General features: G+C 40.4%; 1 protein-coding gene across 4 annotated transcripts in view; it reads left to right on the forward strand.

Annotated features, from left to right (window-relative positions):
- TANC2 (tetratricopeptide repeat, ankyrin repeat and coiled-coil containing 2) overlaps window positions 1-20693 on the forward strand; it is a 196517-nt gene that overhangs the window by 26804 nt on the left and 149020 nt on the right. For 2 of the 4 annotated variants that reach the window (XM_068996358.1, XM_068996359.1), the window contains exons 2-4: window positions 2915-2977; window positions 5354-5501; window positions 11200-11299. In XM_068996358.1, coding sequence (XP_068852459.1) covers window positions 5437-5501; window positions 11200-11299 — 165 coding nt within the window. In that variant the 5' untranslated portion in view covers window positions 2915-2977; window positions 5354-5436. The remainder of the gene's footprint in view (window positions 1-2914; window positions 2978-5353; window positions 5502-11199; window positions 11300-20693) is intronic. The other 2 variants (XM_068996361.1, XM_068996360.1) reach the window with 1 other exon arrangement.

Below are 20693 nucleotides of genomic sequence, written 5' to 3' on the forward strand. Positions count from 1 at the left end.
GTTAGCTGGCAATTCTTTGCTGGATTTTGTGGGCAAAAATCCCCCTTGCCAGCAATTCGCTTCACGGGCAGAGGCAGAAGGAGTCTGAAGAAGCCTGCAGCAGTTCAGCAGTTGGCAGGGCAGTGCCTGGCAGGGACTGTGCTGTTACCCAGCACCCACCTTGTGCCTGGGAAGGAAACCAGCAGAGCAAAGTGGTAACCAGTCAGTTACTGGTTTGGGAGAGTTAGGATGTTGGACTGTTACCTTCTCCCTGCCAAGTCTAGCAGAACTTGGGAAAACAATGCTGATACAATAAGAAGAAAAGGAGTAGTTTTGTAATAATAATTTTTTTTAAAGATATTATGACTTGCAGCCGTATCACAGGCCAGAGGTTTTAACCCTCCAAACTTAAAACTATCTTCAGAAACCCTGACTGAATGTTTCTTCTGATTGAAGCATGCCAGTTGTGATTTGTGTGTTTAATCAAGAGCGAATAATTCTAAAAGCGATTCTCCATCAAAGCTGTTGGTATATTAATCTCTAAATGTGTTTGTTGTGATACAACATGTCAGAATTTGTAACTTTCATACAGTTCAATAGCAGAATTTACAAATATAATTAGCGGGTTAAAGGCATTTAAAGAATAAAAGCCCTTTAATGACATTCCGTTTTTATTGACAACCACTAGTATCTGCTGCATTCATATAAAGATTTCTAATGTAATCCTGTGAGTAGATAAAAGCTCTGCTATTTAAAAGCTCCATGCAAAGCAGATTCATTGGATCCGCTCGTGGAATGCAGATGGGGAGTTCCTGAGTAGATGATGGGTTGTAAGTGCCTGTCTGCAGCTCACACAGCTCGCACAGGCCATTCCTGCTCTTTGTTTTACAGGGTATCACATTAAGAGCTGTATTAAGAAGATAGATGGCAGCAAACGGAAACATTTATAAAGAGTTATTTTTAGCTATTCCATGAATGTTTTCCGTTCTCCAAACATTGTAACATTGCTGTTTTTGAAAGAAAAAATTTCTCTTAAATCACTCACCTTAGATGCTTGCAAGTACCCAGATTTGGACCGTTTAAAAGAATTGTGGAGAATGCCAAATAAATGTTTTAATACCCGTTTTTTCTTTTGTCTATTTATTTAGGATCTAAGGAATACAGTTTTTTTTTTTAGAATCAAAGAATCCCAGAATGGATTGGGGCGGAATGGACCTTAAAGTTCATCCAGTTACGCACCCTACCATAGGCAGGGACTCCTTCCACTAGACCAGGTTGCTCCAAGCCCTGTCCAACCTGGCCTTGGACACTTCCAGTCATGGGGCAACCACAGCTGTTCTGGGCAACCTTTGCCAGGGCCTCACCACCCTCACAGGGAACAATTTCTTCCTCCTATCTGATCCAACCCTGTCCTCCTTCAGCTTAAGGCCGTTTTCTCCTTGTCCTGTCACTCCATGCCCTTATGAAAACTCCTCCTCCAGGGACTTAAATAATGTGAAGTAGTATCTAATAAAAGTCTTCCTTGATCTGAACCTGTTTGGGTTTAGGTTCCATGCTGGTCTTGTGCTCTATGTGATTGGACACTCAGAAATTTGTAGCTGAGTCTTTCTGACCAGACAGTTTCTGCCAAAGGCTAAATGCTGGGGCATTCCGGTGATTTGGGGCACAGGCAGGTTGCACAAGCCGGGAAGGGAATTTGAAGAAGGAACATCCTCTCTCTCGCAGAGCAGCGGAATGCAGCTGGTGGGGCAGAGCCCCCGGGCAGGGCTGTGTGCGAGCTGGGCTCTCTGGCAGAGGCTGTGGGACATTCCTTCTGTCACAGGGATCCCCATCAGTGCTGCAGGGTGAGCTGCCTTTAGAGGTTTCCTTGTTTGACTGAACGAAACCTCCCTGTTCCTGTAGAAGGGCTGTGCTTGGTTACTGGCTCTAGTTGTTTTTCCAGAGAAATGAAAAATTGAAAGCAGGGAGGTAATTGGCAGCCCTGAAAAATAAAATAGGGTTTTTCATTAATTTATGGAATGTCTTACAGTTTTACATACACAATTATTAATCGAAGACCATAGGAGAAGTTGCTGTTATGGTTCTGGAAGCACCATGAATCCTAAGTAAAGCTGTCAATTACTTCTCAGTATCCTCTTGCAGGAGAAAAAAAACCCGACCGATGCAGTTGAACACTTACGCTGCTTTGCTTTAAAGTTGCAGATACAAGGTGGCCTCAATTAACTTGGATTCTTTTTGTTTGTTTGCTTGATGACAAATGAGATGTGGCTGTCTTTCCTTCTACTTGCTGGCTCTCAAATTGTTTACTAAAACAATAGATTGGTGAATGCTGTACTACAGTATCGTCAGCCCAAATAAAACACAGGCTGGGAATAAAATAGCTGCTCTGGTCTGTTTCAGTAAGTGGCAGGATATATTTCTTGTGGCTTTTTGTTGATGAACTTGTTCTAAGTACATGATGACAGAGCGAAGGGCCGAGTACTGAACCCTTGATTTAGTGCTGGATCCCTCTTGGGAGTTGTTTATGTAAGGATTGAGTTTTTAAAAAAACAGTGGGGAAGTTGTAGGATTTTAGCAGGAGAACTTGATAGGATGAAGGGAAATATACTTGTTAAATCATGTACTATATGATATGTGTCAAAAGGAAGTTGATCTGCTTTTCTTCTCCTCCCATTTGAAAAGTGGTAAGGAAGAGGCAAGTGACCAAAATTAGTATTGATTAACAGCGATTTAAAAGCATGAACATTCACTTCTTAAGTGTAATGATAAAGAGTGGGGTGTGGCTGATGCTTACACAGTAATACTCTGGAAGAGTTGTGGGTTTATTCCTGGGATGGGATTATTGTAGCTCTATGTGTGCATCTGGACAGGATGGGGCATGGAGGGTGCTGAGAAGATGCTACTAAATTCGGCTGGGTTTCTTTATGTCTTTCAGGACTTGCAGTGAATGGAGGAAGACACCTTTTGCTAGAGATTTAACTTGTCTAAAGCTATCAAGGTAGGAGAATTTTTTCTTCCTACAATCTCATGTGTTCTTTGCAGGCATGATTTAATTATTTAAATAGAATTGCAGTTGTCTCCTGTTGTTCCATTATTAATGTGTGATCACCTGAAATTGGAGCAGGGGCACTGTCTTTCTATAACAGTTTTACCGATTCTTAACCTGATTGTATTAGAGAAAAAGATGTAAGAGCTTTCACATATTAGTGTTTGATCATTCTCTTTTCCTACTGGAGGTAGAAAAGGAAAGGGAATGGATGTAATAAAACAATGTGTGGGATTTTATGTTATTTACTGAGTTCATTCTAGCTGCCTAACTAAAATATTGATACTTTTTTGTAAATGCAGTGTGTAATAGTGACACTGCATTCTGTGAAATGTACCTTGGTGTCTTAATTTTTCAAGGTTTTTTTAAAATATAAAATCCAAAATATTCCATGTTCTGAGAAAATCTCCAGTGCTTGCCAATGGATTGAACTCCAGTTTCATATTAAGTAATATTGAGGCTTGAGCAAGTTTGCAGAACAGGCTTACAGCAGCTCCTTAATTAGGTCTGTATTTTAAGATGTATTTTTGATTATTTAAAAATGAAGAAATTAATTACAGTTTCCTTTAATCTCTTGGAGTAGACGAGTGCTATAACATTTTCCGACTTTACACATTGCCCATTTTTTGTTTTCATTTTCTGTTGTACCAATTAATCTTCAAAAGTAACTTCAGATTGGTAGGAGCCTCAAGCAGAACAGAAGCTGGTGTGATTTTGAATGACAAGTTTTTGGCTGCTCCACATCACAGCCAAAAGCTGAAATGCAGGAAGCTCTGCATTTCAGTCTTGTGGTGGTTCAGGGCAGAATAAGGGTGGTGGATCCCAGCATAGTGAAGTTTGTGGATTCAGCACAGGAAGGACGTGGACCTGTTGGAGGGAGTCCAGAGAAGGCACCAACATGATCAGAGGGCTGGGGCAGCTCTGCTGTGAGGAAAGGCTGGGAGAATTGGGACTGTTCACAGAAGAGAAGACTCTGGGGTGACCTTATAGCAGCCTTTCAGTACCGGGAAGGAGCCTGCAAGAAAGATGGATGGAGGCTGTTTACAAGGGCCTGGAGTGACAGGACAAGGAAGAATAGCTTCAGTGACAGAGAGTAGGTTTTGTTAGGTATGAGGAAGAAATAGTTCCCTGTGAGGGTGGGCAGGCCCTGGTACAGGCTGCCCAGGGCAGCTGTGCCTGCCCCATGCCTGGAAGTGTCCAAGGCCAGGTTAGATGGGGCTTGGAGCAACCTGGGCTAGTGGAAGGTGTCCCTGCTCATGGCAGGGGATGGGACTGGATGAACTTGAAGGTCCATTCCAGTCTGGGCCATTCTTTGACTCCTGATGAAGTAAGTGCCCTAAAATTCCTGCCAAGGCAGTTTAACAAGACTCAGCTTGTGCATAACTGTACCACATTTTATTTCAAGCTTAAATATCTGTTCACATGGTTGTTGATGGAGGCAGCTACTAATAATATTTAAAACCAAAGCAATAATTTTAACTGTTATGAGCTACACAGAAGGCACTAAAAGCACCACAGATGAATTGATGAAAGTGAGGTGATGGCATTTCTAACTTTTGGTTATCATTTTTCTCCAAGGCTCGATAATTGACATTGTATATGGAGAACTGAAGTGTCCTTTGGGAATTCAGTCTGTATCATTAATCTAGAATTAGAAACCAGGTTATGCAGAATGACAAAGCCTGGTTCAAAATTAAATTTCCTGGATTTCAAGGTCATTGCATTTTCATGTTCAGGAGAGAACCGACTTTCGACTTTCTCCTAGCGAGTGATTGCATTCTTTCTGCAATGTTTCTGATCTTGTTTTAAATAGGTGTTAAATTTCACACTAAAATAAAAGGTATTGCTGGAGAAATCTTTTACCCATAAAAGTAAATTCAAAAGTTGACTGAAAAGCTATTGTTACAAAGTCTATTAGTTAGTATTCTGTGGTTGGTAGGGTTATCTGTTGAGGATGGTTATTGCTTGAGAGTAGTGAGTTTCTCTGGATTCAGAGTGAGTCATAAGCTGTCCATCAGTGCCGTCTCTCTCTGAGAGCGGTCGTGCTTTTATTCTCCATTGTCCTTACTCAGAGTATGACTGTGTTCCAGACAAAAGGAAAAACGGTCTCCTTTTAGCAGAGAGCGGGAAGCTCGAGCCTGCACAGAGCACGTGTGTGTTGAGGGATTGAGCATTCCACCTTCCCGGTAGTGTCCTTCTGCCTCACGGCTCCAGGTGCTAACAGCCTCTGGAAGTGCTGTTTTCCAAGCATAACACCTAAATGAGCTGTTTGTCTGCTAAATTGTGTGGGTTTCGATAATAATACAGTGCTTGTCTCCTTCCTCCCAGGCTGTAACTGTGTCAAAATTACCTGTGAACAGAAATGCCACAGACTTGGAGTGAACATAATCACCACAGACTCATGAAGAGATATGTTTGGCCACATTCACCTTAGGGCTGTTGTTGGGAGCTTCACAAACGTGGAAATACTACTTTGGTATGCTCTCAGAATTGCTTTTTAACTGGAGCGTTAACAGCTGCTTCATTTGATGAAATGATAGCAGAGATTGAGGCCAACCTCCTGCTTCCTTGTGAAACGTTACGTTGACCTGCTGCACACGTTTTTCCGGTGGGAATACTGTTAGGTGTTTTATGGGTGTGTTTCTATGTATTCTATCAAAGATAGTTGGAGAAGCAAGGACAATGGGGTCATATCAGGAGAACAGGAGAAAGCACAAGTTCAGGAGCTCTTGGGTTATGGGAGTCAGTGCAGGGTCTGTAGGAAAGGCAGTCCAGAGACCTCCAAGTATTTTGTTTAAGAGTGGATTATTGGCAGATTAGCCTTCACATCAGGCCCCCCCATGATAGTTATTAGTGGTCAGGCATTTGTGGAGGAACATAACATCAAACAGTTAATTTTGTCATTCTAAAGCCTATTAGAGGACTCTGTTTAATAAACTCTTAATTGCTTAAAGACCTCTAATTAGTAGGGTTTAGTGCTTTTAATACTTTTGTTATTTTCCTATTTCCAAATAATCCTAGAAGTTCTTGGCAAGCTTGTTAGGTCACAACAATGCTGTTTTCATTCGTGAAGTTCCTGGAAATATTTAATCTCTAAATTTAATCTCTAAATTCTGCTCCTGTGTGTTTAAATGTGCACGGACCAAGCTTATAAATACACATTTCCTTTGACTTCAGCGTTTTTGTAACCAGTTATTCCCACCCCTTTGGTGAGTCAGAGTGTTCTGGGAGGCAGAGTTTAATAGATTTGATTGTCATGGAGTTCATGGAGCTTCTGCCATTTCCTGACAGTTCTCAGTGATGGCTGCGGCCATCCCGGTCCTCCTGTGAGCATCGAAGTATGGCTTAAATGTTCTTTAGTCTTTGCCATCAGGCCGTCTCTCAAAACGTCTCTCTGGAATTTCAGGGCAATTTAAAATAAGAGTTCAGGTTAAACTTTGAGTAACTAATTTGAGGAGCATGCGAAGTTCCAGTCTAGCAGAAGTTACAGGCAAATGTGGAACGCATCTGTGTACGATACCTGTTAAACATAGAGTAAATGCTTGAAAGTCAAGCTCTGCTGTGTTTTGTTTTCACTTTTCAATTTATTTCATCTTGTGATAATTAGTTTTATAAATCTGTCACTCGTGTAAAAAAAGTCCTTGTTACCTCTTCCTTCCTGAAGCTTGAATGCTCTTTGGAAATAGTTCACTAATTTAAGAAAAGTTAGATTTGTTTGTTTGTTTGTTTGTTTTTGTTCACAAAATGTTTATTTACATTTTACATCTTGTTAAATCCTGAAAGCTAATACTCAGGTTCCTTTTTATGACATCTTAATATATGGTATTTGTTACACACACTTCTTAATTTCTACTGTAGTAAGTTCAGCTTCCCTGATGAGAACAGCTAATCTTGTGCTACCAGGAATCTTTGCAATAGAATATTTTATGAGTAACAAGCTTCTCTGTTACTTTGCATAACTGAATATATTTTCTATCAAAGGACTTTTGGGGATTTTTTTGAAAACCACCCTTTTAAAAATTTTTTCTTTCCATTGTTCCTTTGGGGAATTCAGGGAAGGTGTACTGAAGGAATATGATGCCTCAGGTTCTTCTGAGATGGACAGAAGCTGATATATAAAGGAATAAGCAGTGAGATTCTCATTGAAAAATGTGCTTTAATCGAAGTTCACAAATACTTCTACTTTATAACATTATAATTATTTAAAACGTTATTATTTTTTATAATATTATGTTTGTATCTATCAACATAATGTACTGAGACTTTCTGACTCCACAGCATTCATAAACTTCTTAATATGAAGAACATTCTGGAAGTAAATTCTGTATTAATTTGCTGCCGCCTGACCTGGAGAGTGAGTTAATGGGATCTCATGAGCTGGCACTGGCTTGTACTTGACTTTTCAAATACAAATTAATATCTGAAGAGGCAGCTGACAGAACTGTTGAGCCACCTCCATTTTGGCAAGACGGTTTCTTTTTTTGGTGTGTTTTTTTTTTGTTTGGGTTTGGTTTTTTTTCTTTTTTTGTTGTTGTTGTCTTTTTTACCCATTCAGTTAAAGCTCTGCAGTGGCCACACTCTGGCTGTTCTGCTGAAACCTGTGAGCATCACTGTGCTGCACGGGAAGCCTGACTGGGATGTCTCCTGGCTGAGACTGGGAATGAGCCTGGTGATCCCAGATACTCTTTATCTTCAGCAACACTCAGACAACCTTTTTTTTTCCCCCCGAGACATATACAGCAAGGAAAATACAGGGATAATGTTTCTATTTCTTTTAAAGTGTTTGTTTGTAAGACCAAAATGTTTACAGTAGTTTTATTTCCTACAATCAGTTTTTGGAATGCTTGTTCCTTTACATAGTTATTTTCACTATGGAGGTGAGGAAGGAACTGAACACTTAAAGTGGAAATCAAATTCTTAAGAGATGTGCATTGCACATATGACTTAGGGTGCATTCCCCTCCTTTTGTAGTTAGAAGCTTGTCTTATTGGAAAAAACACAGAATTCTTAAGATATACATTTAATAGCTTCTCACGCTGACGTGCACAAAATTTGCCAGCAATGTCTGTACAACTCATTGGACATCAAACACTCTTTTGAACAACAGCTTAGCTTTGCTAATCAGCTTTATGTAAAATGAAATTTTAGTTTTAGTGAGGTGATCAGAGAGGAGGACAGTGCAGGGATCTGGTTGTTCTACTGGTGGTATATAGGCAAAGAATTTGCTTTGGTTTTGTAATTCTGTGTCTGACAGACAATGCCTCTCTATAAAAAGAAGCAAAACTGGCTTCTGTGGGCTGTAATAATGTGTAGCCACCTAAAACATGAGGTGGTTTTTGCAGCCTGTCTACAAACTCTGTCTTAAAATTAAGAAAACACTGAAATAGGCCTTAGTCATCCTGAAGGATTGAGATATTGCAGACTTGTTCAAGCTTAGCATTTGTTGTAAGTCTGCAGCTTGCAGAGCTCAGTCTGCTTCTGCCCCCTCCACTTTGGGGTCTTTTCCTCATCATATTTGTACTACTGCCTTCTCATGCTCCAGAAGCTTTTATTGTTTGTGTATTTCATTGAAGTTTTGATTTGTTAGAAGATCAAACACCATGTGGCAGAGTGTCTGGACAGAAACCAGGAGATGGTTGAGCTGTTTTTTCTAAAAATGCAGCATGGAGATTGTACCTTTTTTATTCATCTGCTGATACTGTTGGAGACTTGTGCTCATACAATGTCTTCATTTGGTTTGGTAAACAACTTACAAATGACAAGATAAATGACAAATCAAGTGTAGAAGCTCTTGGTTGCCCAAACTGTTGCCAGAGGCATCCTGTGTCAGCGGGGGAGCGAAGGATCCCCATCACATTCCTGCAGGTTTGCTTCTGCTGATAGAGCTGCTGCTGATCCTGGAGAAGGGAATTGACCTGGGCTGTGAGGTGCATTAAGGAGTTCACGGGGTAGGATGAAAAACTGTCTGACCCAGCTCTTCTTAATACTGTAATTCTGTTTGCTGTTTAATGCTTCTAATTCCATGAATTAATACAACCAACAGCAATTTTAATTTAGAGTGCTTATTCTTAAATATTACTTCTGGCTTAGCGGTGTTGGCTGAACAGAGGAAGCTCAAAGCCACAAAGGGACATGGTTGTGCACGAAGATGAAAACCAGCAGCTGATTTTGGTTACCTGCTCCTCTGCATTGTGAACACCTTAACTAATATATAAACTGTATAAGTCTAATGAGTGCTTACCCTTAGAATATATCAATATTGTTTGTAAGATACAATGAGGAACCATGTCAGGAATTGCTGCTAAAATAGTCACAGAATCGCTGAGTGGTTTAGGTTGAAGGGACCTTAAAGACCATCTAGTTCCAACCCCCTGCCATGGGCAGAGTAATCTTCCTGTAGTCCAGGAGTCCCCTGAGAGTATGGAATTAGCCCTTGGGATATCAGTTGGCTGGTAACTCAGGGTCTTAATGCAAGACATCAGTTCTCTCTCCACTCTGTGGTTCTTAGGAGGAAATTGGTGGAGGCCCCATCTGTGCCGTATGCAGTGCCTTAATTCAGCCCTAGTAGCAGCACAGCACTTCCTATTGGAAGTCCTATTTGCCATGTGCAAGATACAGGTAAATATAATTATTAGCAAAACTATCAGGCTCACCTTTGGCATGGCCTAGGCTCAGGCCAGTTGACTCCTTGAACAGAATTTGGTTGAATTCGGTTGTAGCTCAGCACTGGTGGCACAGCTCTGCTCAGTTCTCTCCGCAGTGCAAGCCAACATGGGGAAAGTCCCTAAACAGTGGTCTGTGTGCCCAGACGGAATTTTTTCTGATAGTCATGTAACAATGGGATGTTCCAAAGGGGACCTAAGCCTCGTTTAGGAGCCTTGGGAATAAGCCTGAACACCAGCTCCTTGTGTTTTGGTGGCAGAAGGGTGCCAGGTGAGGCCCAAGTGATTCATAAATGCAGAGGAAATACTGATTCTGCATTTTCTCTTTAACGCTCATCCATGTGTGCCCACAGACTCCCAAATCTGTTTGTGGAATCTGGTAGGTGAAGTCAGGAAAGGCTGAAGTTGCTGTCATCCCTGTGTGCTTACTGGGGCTTGGGATGTGTGATTCTGAGCTGCTGCCCTGGAATGCTGGTGTCTCTCAGTAAGTGAGTAAATCATATTAAAAGGACTTTCAGTGGCTTTAAATATACATAAAAAGCTCTTTGAACTGGGCATTACTGTGTTATTAGACTTGAAAGTATCAGAGAAATGTGAAGAAACGCTAGATGGCATTTACTGAGCATCCTCCAAGAGGAACCAAATATTGTTATAGGAAAAAAATTCATGATTTATTTCTACAAGATGAATATGTTACCTTGTAACTATGGAATATAATGTGTACAATAGGAAGAAAATTGGGATTTATTGTATGTACTGATCAAAGACTCTTTACAATGCTTTTGGTCTGGTTTCAGCTGCTTTTGTTGTAGGTGTTTTGATGCTTTACATGCTTTAATAAGTGGCTGTTTCCCAGCACAGGCTGTCACTGTGCCTGGTGATCCCAGACACGCTTTTATCTTCAGCAACACTCAAGACAACCTTTTTATTTCCATTCCCCCCCCCCCCCCCCCCCGAGACATATACATAGCAAGGAAAATATAGGGATAATGTTTCTGTTTGATTTTTTGCATCAGTTACTCTGGGTTTGAGCAACTTGCCTCCTCATGACAATTTATTCAACTCGCAGGAGAATTTGACAGTCAACCAGCCCAGGAGCTGCAGAGCATCTGGAATCGTGGTTGGTGTTGGCAGGATTGATTTTCTGAGCAACAGGAAGGGCAGCAGCTCCTTCTGATGGGTTTGGCTTTAATAGTGATGAGAAATGGAGGCAGTTTGCTAAATGCTCTGTCTTTCCCACTTCAGTGTGATGATAAATTATTTGACAAAATAGCTTGGTTCTACCAGCAGCACTGGAACTGTGTCGTCCTGGAAATAAAGACTGGATAACTGAAAGCAAACTGAATGGTAGGCTTTATGTGGATGTTGTTGTTGTTAAGGAATTGTATTGGCAAAATAGTTTTTCATCATTTTATCCTGGTTTTAGTGCTTCTTTACCTCTTCTCCGTAATGGCTTCCTGTTGTCCAAACGGGAGTGTTGATTTTGGATGTCTGTTGTTCTGTTTTCCGCAGCTTTTGGAATAAACCACGTGGAACAGGATCGCCATGTTTCGAAACAGTCTCAAGATGCTTCTTACAGGAGGGAAGTCAAACCGCAAAAACAGGTCCAGCGGTAAGTAATCGTCACCACCTCGTGCATGTGGAGTACTGGCACTTTGGAAACAATTCCTTTTATGTGTGTTTTGGTCTTAGCAGGACTTTCTTCTTGTTAATGAACAGATGTACTAGTTGATGATCTTGTAGGCTACAAACATCATTATACTTCATTCTAATATTGTGCTGTACTTTTAATTTGAAACTATATGTATATTTAATTTAAAATGTATGTAAACCATCATCTGGTTTTATTGGGGAGATAAGATGTAGGGAAAACCAAATGAGATTTCTGCATAATCTTGTGGTAAACAAACATCAAGGTTCACGTTTCATTTATGGGAAGTAAGAAAATTTTTTTTCTTCTCAAATGTCTGTGATAACTTGTGGCGGTGAAACCTGCTTTATTACGGCCAAAACTTGAGACCAGCAGCAATTTCTTTTAAGCTTTTATTTTTAAACAGGAGAGAGGGAGAGGAATGGGAATAGTTAAAATTAAAGGAGAATTTAGGCATTGTTTATGTCAGTTTCGTTTTTCCACATCCCAGGAAAGGAGTTTACAGTTAGTATTGGTTCATGTGGCTTGGCCCGTTTCATCCATGACGGAGACTGGGGGAGATTGTAATTGTAAAACAGAACATTACAAAAATATTGATAGGCTTTAAAAACACTTTTATTTAAAAAAAACAACTTTTGTAGTTATTTCCAAAAATGGAGTGTTGGCAGGATAAGAGCTTTTAATTAGATCTTTCATTTTGAATTTTAAAGCCATCTGGCAGCGCATTTTAAATATTTTGCGATACGGTGTCTATTTGTGCTTGTGCATCTGTGTTAATATGGGTATTTATGTTATGGATGTTCACATGGATATTCATTGGGAAACCACAGGTGAGGATGAGGAGACACAGTGGTGGTAAAGGCAGTGGGAAAATGGGCTGTTTTCCCTGGAATTAAGCAAGTTGTTCTGTATTTCTCACGCTGCCAGAATTTGGCCATTTTTAGTACCTTCCTGCCCGTGTGGTATTTGGGGAAGAAGAGTTGTGGGGCTTTGCTGTGGGGGCAGCACTGATGCCTTAGGCCTTAGACATCAGTGGTCTCTTACTCCAGTGTCTGGGGTGTTGGTCGCTCCTGAAGGCACTTGTCCTGGGAAGTTCAAGCGTGCATCGTGTTGTTGCACTTGGTGTGGGCCTCGAAGCAGGTAAATGTCTGTTTTGCAAAGATGCCGTAGGAATTCAGGCCTGAGGTGGTGGCTGTTCATTGCTTTTATGAAGGAGATTTCCTTTCCATAGGAACTCCTCAGTCTCTTGTAGCAGTAGTGGTTAGTGTGAGGGAGGTACCTGCTTGAAAAAACAGGTTTGGAGAAGACACGTGAGCAGATGGCTCCATCCTCTTGTGATTTGTGTCACATTTGCTGTTTGAAAGTACAAGTCCTTTGATGATACCTTTGGAAAACCGTACATGGACAAATCACCTTAGGTTGTGATTTCTGTACAAAGCCCTCTCTTTGTCAGATGTGCTGCTAACAGGCCCTAGTATTCCTTTTGGCTTATCTCCCGGAACCAGTATTAAGGATCTTGTATATGCCAAGCTCTGCAAATACGTGTTTCTTATTTTGTGAATGAAAAATGTCAGTTCTGAAGTACCATGATTCAACAGTCTGTTTCTGGGCAAAGCAGAAGAAGAGGTTTTCTTATTCATATATTGAAAAATAATATGACAGAATTGAATTGATGAGGTTCTCTCTAATGCCTAGTGACTGTATGTTTAATGGAATTCTGACCTTGAAATAAGTTGCTTTAGTGAGAAATTCTCTTTGGCATTCTTCAGGGTGAGAGAGGAAACGGGAAAATGGGAGGATCAGGTTTGTTATATTGTTTGTGACGAAGTGGCACACATCCCTGCACTGCAAAATAATTTTTCAGATAATTGTTAATCTGCCAGACTCTTACATGACACTAGATGAATTTGTTGCTGCATAGATTTTTTTTAAGGTAAATATATTTAAGTCTGTATTTCTTTGCAGCACAGTAAGGAAAGAAAAACCAGTAAATCTTCTGGATACATTTCTGTGTTGCATGCAGTATTGTAAGCCTGAAACTTGCTATATTTATTTGCTTTGCCGTTCTGGCAAACTACAGATTTGATACTTTAAAAACAGATTAAAAAGGAGAGAATTTACCTAATAATATCTGAAAGGCATTTGTCACCCTGTCACTGACAGGATCTTGATGAATCCTCCCACCCCTGTGAATAAATCCCAGAACAGTTTGGGGTGGAAGAGAACTTAAATGTCTAGTCCCATCCTCCTGCCATGGGCAGGGACACCTTCCACTAGCCCAGGTTGCTCCAAGCCCTGTCCAACCTGGCCTTGGACACTCCACGGATGGGGCAGCCACAGCTTCTCTGGGCAGCCTGTGCCAGGCAAGTACTCTAAAGTCTGAGTATCTGAGGCATGTAATCCTTAGGGTCTGATTTTCTCTTCTGAGTTAGTCAGGAATTATATCTTGCTTGTTCTTAACTATAAAATGCACAATTTTTATCTGGAGCTTCCCGGCCAGGAGCCTGCCTGTCATTCAGAACATTTTTGGTGCAGGGTTTTTTAAAACCTCTTCTTCTTTCCTGATTCACAGAAGACCCAATTACTTCTCACTTCCAATGTATTTATAGGGCTTTTTGGAACCTGCCACTTTATATTTTAATTCCGGGACTGAAAGGGCCCATGTCAAATGCTCTTCTCCTTTGATTCCTGCCTTTGGAAGATAATGGGCATTTCTGTGAAGGTCTCATTTCTGCTTGGCCAGATCTCTGTGCAGTTTCTCATCTATCTCTTCTATTATGGAAGTCTAAGGATAACTTTTACCCCAGAAGAGTTTGAGAGTCACAATTGCTTTTTCAGTTTCAATTCTGAAAGAAATTGCTGAGTGATGAGATCCAGCTGGTGGGGTCCTGTAGATGTTGGGTAACTTAATTTAAGAAAGTGTTAGAAGTGAGGTATTAAAAGACCCATCATGTATTATGGTCCTGAATACTGATTGTATCCACGTGTTCAAGGTATTCCATCCAAATAATAGTTTGGATCGTGTTCTTCCACAAAGATGGCTGGTTTTTCATAAATCCATTTTTAAACAAGGCTTGAGTATGTTGACAAATCCTCTGACCACAGTAAAGTTTGTCCTTGAGTTTATTTAAGCACGAACTGACCTTTCAGGGAAGTTTGCGTTGCGTTTATGTAATTCAGTGTTTTCCTTCTGAAGAAGGCAATGTATCGGGAAGATGTATATATACACAGGCATGCTGTTTGGTTCTTAGTATTCTGATTTATTTGATCAGAATGTGTCTTGTTCATGTACCAAATTATCTTCCTAGATAAATACAAAATGTTCGGACAATGAAGCTTCTGCATCTCTCCTGCACTACTGTTGTATTGTGAGAGAATTTTAGCAGGCTGTATTAGAATAGTATGTATTTATTTCCTTCTGATTCACAAATACCTACTTCTTAAATAATAACACCACAGATATTAACCTAACTTGCTTTATAGCTTAGAAATAAAACAGGTCTGTTCAGTCCTTTGCTGTGCTTAGAGTTTGTTTTATTAACTGACTCACCCATTCCACTGTTTATCAGCCCATACTGGTTTATGCTCGTGTGTGAGCTCCTAGGGGGAGCACGGGTTCATCCAGCTCTGTCAGACAAGATTGTCACACGTGTGACCATCACCAACTCTAAGAACAAGTGCAGAGAGCCAGGAGGTCCCCCCTGAGCCTCCTTTGCTCCAGGCTGAGTCCCCCCAGCTCCCTCAGCCACTCCTGGTGCTCCAGCCCCTTCCCCAGCTCCGTTCCCTCCCTGGACAGGGTCTTTTTTGTAGTGAGGGCCCCAGAACGCAGGACACAGGGCTCGTGTTTTGGATACATGTGGGATTTTGTGGCGTTTCTCCCATTTACTGGCAGGTTAGTGATGAAGTATTGGTGCTTTATTGGGGCTGAGCCAGTAGAGGGAGCAGGAGTTTTCCATCAAATCCCACCGAAATTTCTGTGCTCATGTGCAAAGGAGATAAAAGTTACGTCTTCCCACATCAGGTGACCTTGTCTTCTCTTATTCAACGTAAAAAAAGTATTTTCATGTACAATTCAAAGAGAATGTACACACTATCTTCAAAAGGAAATAATACCAATTTAAGGGATTTGTTCAGCCAAACTGTTGGGAAAGTGGCCTGTCCTTTCCAGAATGTCTGAGGAAACCCTAATGATTTGTGTATCTGTAACAGTTTTAAAATCCAGTCAAATCTTTTAAGAAAATAAGGTTTATGTCAGTGACTTCAGAAATTTCATCTGGAAAATCAGTAAGAAATCACTGAGATGTCTAATAACTTGGGGGTTCTCTGCTGGAAGAGGCCTGGCCCCAGGAACAAACTTGAATTCCTTCCCTTAAAACAGGATTTAAGCAAAATTGATAATCTTATCTGTTAAAATGGATTTTTGGATTTTATACAAGCAAACTAAAAGTAATGTTTCTCACAACTCTAGAAACTTACTAAGTATCAAATGTTTCTAAATAAATAAATTGTTTTAGAAATATTCAACACATGCATGTTGATTTTGCCATTTTACCTGAGCGTGTTGAATATACAATATGTTTTTTTGTCATCAGAACTTGACCTTTTACAAAAATAAGTGACATCTTCATGTGCAGGAAAGAGAATTAAAATGGAGACAAGTCTAAGTTAAATATAGCATCAGAGAATCCCAGAAAGGTTTGGGTTGGATGGAACTTTAAAACTCTTCCTCTCCCACCCCCTGCCACAGGCAGGGACACCTTCCACTAACCCAGGTTGCTTCAAGCCCTGTGCAGCCTGGCCTTGGGCACTGCCAGGGATGGGGCAGCCACAGCTGCTCTGGGCAGCCTGTGCCAGGGCCTCCCCACACACTGCAGTTTCCTAAGTTCTCACAAGAAGGAAGGGATCTTATGGAGCAGGATATGAGGCTGAATACTGATTCTGTGCTCCTCGAGCAGAACTCACTTTTGGATATTAAACAATGGCGTACTGGCTGGGGACGTTCCTGTGTTCACTCATTTAGTGTGGTAGGAGCATTCCCAGACAAAATGTAACAAACCCTACTGTAGTTAGTGTTTGTTAACCAGCTCCATTTTCATCACACTCTCCTCAATATAATTAATCCCTGTTAGTCTTGATATGCCTTAACTTAAATCTCCACCCAAGATGTGAGATTTTTCTATATCAGATTTTTCCCCAGTTCCTAAAGATAAATATTATTTCTATTCAGTGGTGCTTGTCCCTGGGAGTTGTTAATGCAGATTCTTGCAATTGGTTGTTATATTGACAGATGTTGAATCTGTATTGCTCCGTTTTAGGATTATGTTCCAGGTATGAGTAATATTTTTATTTTTGAGGGATTTTTATGATCAGCACTGTGTATGTGAAGTGACTGCTTTTCCAAGACGTGTGTTCCTCTGTGTTCATAAAGCATTTCTTGGCTGCAGGAAGTACCTGTACCAGATGTGAGGGATGACTCTGGAATTCTCTTTTTGGAGTTGCAGTTGCCCTTCCTTTTTCCTTTTTTTTTCCCTTAAGGAAGAGTAAATGTCTATAACTTGCTAATACTCTTAATGAAAAAATCATCTTTTCTTTGTGAGAGGATTGACTTGTAAGCTGCACCTTTTCAGGAGTTTCTCCTCTTCAGCCTCTTCTACTGCTTGCACAAACTTCTCAGCATGTCTGTGAGGACTATTTTTTTTAGTATCAGATATATTTTTAGATAACTCATGGATAATTTTTGCTAAAGCTTCCATCTATAAATGACCTATTTGAAGGAATTGTGGAAATTTTTGCAGCAAGATCTTTCTGAAGTGGAAGGATTTATGTTTCCTTTTATATAATTTTCTTTTTGAGGATGAGATCAGTATAGAAACCGACCCATATTCTCTTAGATACAAAAAACCCTCAAAACCTAAGCAAGTTAGGGACATGATTTTATTAGAAGCTTTCATAAGGTGTCCAGATCTTGCCAGAACATACTCTTTGTCATCTGAATAGGTCTGAAAATCTTCTGTTAGGTGAATTCAGAATGATTATTAGCCATCACTTCTCCTCTGAGACTCTTGTTACTGATTTGCTGATAGACAAAACTAACCTGTTTAACTGGACCTTTGGACCATTTTTAGAGTACGAAATAAAGAATTACCACAAGAATTAATAATGCATTTAAATGGTTTATTCATCATATTGTTCTTGTCTGATTTGTAGGATTAAGTCATCCACTTACTCTTCTTTTTTAAAGTATTCCTTGAAGTTGTTCATGGTGAAATGCTCAAATCATTGAGGTGTCAACACTGTTTTATTCCAAGGCATAAAAAGGAGTGGAAGGTATTCTTGGTTTTGTTTCTGCCTTGTTTATTTAGAAATTTGAGATTTGAACTGCGTCTGTATTTTTAATGACTATGTTACACAAACAAAACTTGTTTGAAAGTTTACAGCAATGCTGTGTTATTAAATGCAGACACCTAGAAAAGCTTCAGGAGATCATAGTGCTAAAATGTAAGAAAAATTAGAATTCTGGGTGTGTAAACATCATAGCTGCCTTAGTCCTGTCTGGTGATCCCAGTGGCTGATAAAAGATCCCGAGCTTGGAAGTGCCTTCTGAAAGCTGCCCTGCAGGTTAAAAGCCCACTCACACCTTATAAGGGAATATCCAGCTATTCCTTCTCTTTATTGACAGTTAAATAAAGTTAAATAAAGCAAGAACTTAGTGTCACTGCGTGTGCCCAAGACACATCCCTGTCCTTCCACGAGGCCTTTTGTCCCTATTGTTGCTCTTTGTACAATCATCACAATTTACCTCTTTCCTTGACATACTTGGAGAGCAGATCGTCCCTTCAAATAGATGGGAAGTGGTGAAAATAGAACTTCTTGTTCTCTGAAGCAACTCAGGAGGACTGTGCTGTGTGTTCCTGCCCCTTCAGCCCTGCACTGGAAAGGCTGGGACAGGGGAAGGGGGGGAGCTGCACCTGGAAGCACTTCAAGGAAATTAAGGCCCAGGGAGACAAAAATCAAATAAAACAGAGGCCAATTCCTAAGTACATAACGACAGCGAAACAGGCCATGTCGTAATAATTTGCTTATTAGTTCAAGCCAGTTTTCTGAATTTTCTTTCTGTTTCCCTAAGACAAGTGTTTCCCATGCAAAATGTTACAGCATGTTCAGTTGCAGAAAGGTACCACGTACTGACTCGGAGCTTTTGGTACTGTATTTTCTAAACCCACATTTAAACAAAACAAGGATGGCTCATTTAGCCATAGTGTGGGAGAAGCTTAAGCTGAAAGAGTAATTTTCATTTTATTAACAAATTGATCCAATTTTTAGTTGGGATAAATAAATGCTTTGGATGTTGGCCATTTAAAAAAAGTATTTAAAAGTCCCCAACCTCACTCGCACAGGCCGCGAAATTGTGGCTGCCCCATTCCAGGAAGTATTCAAGGCCAGACTGGATGGGGTCTGAACAACCTAGTCTAGTGGAAGGTGTACCTGTCTGGGAGTGGAATGGGATGAGCTTTAAGGTCCCTTCCAACACAAACTACTTTATGATTCTGTTCTATATTTTACTCTTGAAATGAATGCCAGTAACAGCTGAATGGGTCCCTCTGATTTCTGGGTTATCAGAAGAAGTCTCATTTTTTAAATTTTGCAGCTGGTTTCCAGCAGGTCTGTGTCAGAATTGTAATTAAGGTGACTGTGGATGTTAACTTTCTCTATTGATATGCTTAGGAATTTCTTGTTAGGTATGAACAAAAAAATTAATGGTTAGCAAGTTATCAGCACATTCTTGATATAAAATCTTATGACCTAACTAGTGTAGTTTCCTTGTTCATATAGAATTTAGCATATTTCCCTCCAGAGAGCTGGGGCACACTTGCCAAGGTGAGCTGTGATGGAAATACTGCCCAAATATGGAGGCTGGAGGCTTTTATAACTTGGAAACAGTTTTAGTAGAAAATCAATAACTAAAGGCTGAATTGTGTGTTTTGGCTGTGACCTTCTCAGCTAAGGAAAGCAGATGGATACGCCCCATGGGGAGTTCGGAGAGGATCTCTGAGCAGGAGACACCCAGTGACAACACTGATACCCTTGGTGGCAGAAACCTGTGGGCTCATTGATGGCATTTGTTTTTCCCTAATGTGACATGGGAAGCTCTCTTGTGTCTCTATCCAGCTGTATCATCGCTGTCTGTATTTTAATTACATAGGTAGGGTGGTTTTAAAATTAATGAATGAAATACACAGTATAATACCCAAATGTTACTAGCAACACAATCTTTTTTATTCCAGATATTTTTGTCATGAAGTCATCTTCCCACATCAAAATAAAAAAAAGGAAGGGTTGGTGGGTTTGATTTACATACTCAGTATAGGTGTCTCTGGATAAAAGAGTCACTTCATGTTAATAGAAACAAGGATGCTACTTTTTCTGTATGAAATAGGTGAGATTAATTGTATCCCAGATTAGAAATACCTGCCTTTTTCTAGTAACAAGTAACAGCTTTTGAGATGATTGTCATAGGTTAGCAGGTAGGTACAGATCAGTGTCACTGATACCTGAACTTATTTAGGATTCATTCTGCTCCAGAATAACTCAGATGTTGGTGTATATGATTTCTGATTTCCTATACATGCCAGGGAAAAACCCCCTTTGTACTTGTGTCTGAAATTCCTGGGTAGGAATGTCAACAGTGTCTCTTGTAGGAATAGAATTTAAGTTAATAAATTTATAATGACGAGGGTGTTTTCTTGCTCTGTTTTTGTACCAGCTGCCAACACAGTAGGATCTTAATTTCAGTTCAGACTTCCAAGCACTGCAGCAATAAAAATAAACACAAACATACTTGCAGAGGCAAAGAATTCTTTTTTAATTCTGCAGTTCCTCTAAGAAGTCTTTTTGGCCTCTGACCACTGGGTTGGTCATTTAGTTGGTTTGTTTTTGGGTTTTTTCCTGTGGATTTTCATAACTGATAAGCAATATGGGGAGTTAATGTAGGATATCCCACAGGAAGACAATGGACCTTTACAGTTTGAAGTCTGTTTATCATTGAATCACATGGTGGTTTGGGTTGGGAAGGGACCTTAAAGCTCATCCAGTTCCACCCCCTGTGATAGGCAGGGACACCTTCCCCTATCCCTGGCTGCTCCAAGCCCCGTCCAACCTGGCCTTGGACACTGCCAGGGATGGGGCAGCCACAGCTGCTCTGGGCAGTCTGTTAGGAAGTGCATGCATTGTCATGCACAGTGCCAGCAAGGGTCCATGCTCTGCTCCTAAAAAGAGGAAGTTTTTGCCATAAAAATGTAGCAGGAAGAGGTGGAGGAAAAAAGCACCAACTTTTGGAAGGTGCTGAGGCATTTTG

The sequence above is a fragment of the Aphelocoma coerulescens genome, chromosome 27 (assembly GCF_041296385.1).
Source record: "Aphelocoma coerulescens isolate FSJ_1873_10779 chromosome 27, UR_Acoe_1.0, whole genome shotgun sequence".
Classification (NCBI taxonomy): domain Eukaryota; kingdom Metazoa; phylum Chordata; class Aves; order Passeriformes; family Corvidae; genus Aphelocoma; species Aphelocoma coerulescens.